Raw genomic sequence first — 1,914 nt, forward strand, 5'->3', positions numbered from 1 at the left:
AAGAGTGTCATATGACCTAGATCTGTGAACGCGCAGAGGAAGCGTGGGTGCGGCGCGTCTCGTCGTGCAAAAGAGGTATCGTGCGAAGCTCCGACCCGTTTACGTTGTTTTGACCCGGTTGTAAAACCCATGCCGTGGCCCGTTTTGCACCTCTTCCTCTTCGTATTCTGCTTGTTTCCCATAAAGAAAAGGCACGTGCGTGAGGTTTTGAAGGCAGCAGCAGCAGCAACTGTTCGTTTCGTATTCCTCATAGCCTCTGTTAGTATTCTGCTTGTTCTGCTCATTTCGTATTCCTCAGAGCCTCTGTTCGTTTTCTGGTCTGCTCGTTTTCCAAGTCTTGGTTTTAAGACTCTATTTCAATTTCTAATACTTAAATTAAATTATTCAATTTCAGATTCCCTCCTTGTATTTCTTCTATAAATTCTTCTCGTCTCTACAACTCTTCTCAATCTCATATCTAAAACTCTCCTCAATCCTCTTCACCGCAATCTGCAATTTCTCTTGCTGATAGATTTTGTTTTTTTATTTGAGACAATGGTAATAGCCTTTTATGTTTCAGCTTGTGACTTTTTATTGAACCAATGAAAAAATTTATGTTAAGGTTATTTTTCTTAATTTTATGGTATAATTTTGTCAATTTTGTGAGATCTTAAGATCCGCTCTACGATCCTACGATCTACGCTTTTCTATATCCCAAAGATCTTAGGTAGGATCTAGAGTTTGACAACCTTGTGCAGATGAGATGATGTTTAAGTTGTTACAGCATTTCATCTATGCTGACCAGGTCTTGCACGACAGCCTCCACCAAAACTTCCCTAGGCATTAACTTAGATGCTCTATGATATAATTATATAAACATACTTTTGTGATATTTTATATTTATCAACAAGTTCAACTAATTCACTAAACACTTAAAATTCACTCAGTTAGCTTTTCAACTACGCATGGCAAATGGAATTTGGCAAACCCTAAAAAATATTATAAACCTATCGCTTGAATCTAAACATGCATACCAATAATGAATCTACAATTTATTGCAACCACATGGAGGAAAGTAAGAATACATACGGCTGATGAGATGGAGCTTCATTTGCAAATGTTGACATGCCTTGTCTTTGTTTGTGCTTAGGATTTGATGTGCACAACACATAAACTCGTCCTTTACGTTTAACCGTCCTACAATATTCACACATCTTCTTCACAGATGACCGCACTTTCATGATTTCTGAACAAGTAAAACAAGTCCAACAAGCTATCATATATATAAATATATCCCAACCATCATACTCCACAACAACATGTTAAACAATTACTCATGAGGTTTTCTAAATAGTTTTCCTTTGCATTAGACTTTGCAAGGAAATCAAAACATTGAGAAACTTAACATTCAACAGGCAGCATATGAATAGATAAAATTTGAATGAAATTGACATAACTAGAAAGTAGATACATTCCTAGCCATATTGTTCTGTAAAAGACTACGCAAAGAGGGAAACCAAAACAGTGTTTTCAATCGCGCCGGATTAGGGCGGCATCGTGGAATCGCGGTGCGGAGTGGAGCTATGTGCGACGCAACTCTTTAATGCGTTGCCTTTTGTAGAGGCGGCTATCGCAAATCGCATACTCGCACGTGCACCGAGAGAAATGAAGGAAAATTCGAAAAAATGAATAAAAAGGAAGGAAAACCTGATGACTTTCTTACTGTTTCCGGAGGACTTCCTTACTACTACAACAACTCCGGCTGCGTTTTCCGGCCAGTTGATTTTGAGTTCGGTGCGACTCCAACGTCTTAATGATACAAGGGCGAAGCGACCGCGGCGTTATTTTGTTTTTTTACTTGATGGGCCTCTTCAAAAGAAGTGTATTGGGCTTGGTATTAGAATTCATAAGGAAGTGTACCATGAATCACTTCCT

General features: G+C 38.7%; 1 protein-coding gene across 1 annotated transcript in view; it reads right to left on the reverse strand.

Annotated features, from left to right (window-relative positions):
* The window catches only part of LOC101508273 (uncharacterized), a 5,553-nt gene extending 3,692 nt beyond the window's left edge, over nt 1–1,861 (reverse strand). Inside the window, exons 1-2 of the mRNA XM_073364046.1 lie at nt 1,703–1,861; nt 1,069–1,225 (exon numbers count right to left, since the gene is read on the reverse strand). Coding sequence (XP_073220147.1) covers nt 1,069–1,220 — 152 coding nt within the window. The 5' untranslated portion in view covers nt 1,221–1,225; nt 1,703–1,861. The remainder of the gene's footprint in view (nt 1–1,068; nt 1,226–1,702) is intronic.
* Nucleotides 1,862–1,914: the final 53 nt, after the last annotated feature.

Source organism: Cicer arietinum, chromosome 7 (assembly GCF_000331145.2).
Source record: "Cicer arietinum cultivar CDC Frontier isolate Library 1 chromosome 7, Cicar.CDCFrontier_v2.0, whole genome shotgun sequence".
In the NCBI taxonomy this organism is placed as follows: domain Eukaryota; kingdom Viridiplantae; phylum Streptophyta; class Magnoliopsida; order Fabales; family Fabaceae; genus Cicer; species Cicer arietinum.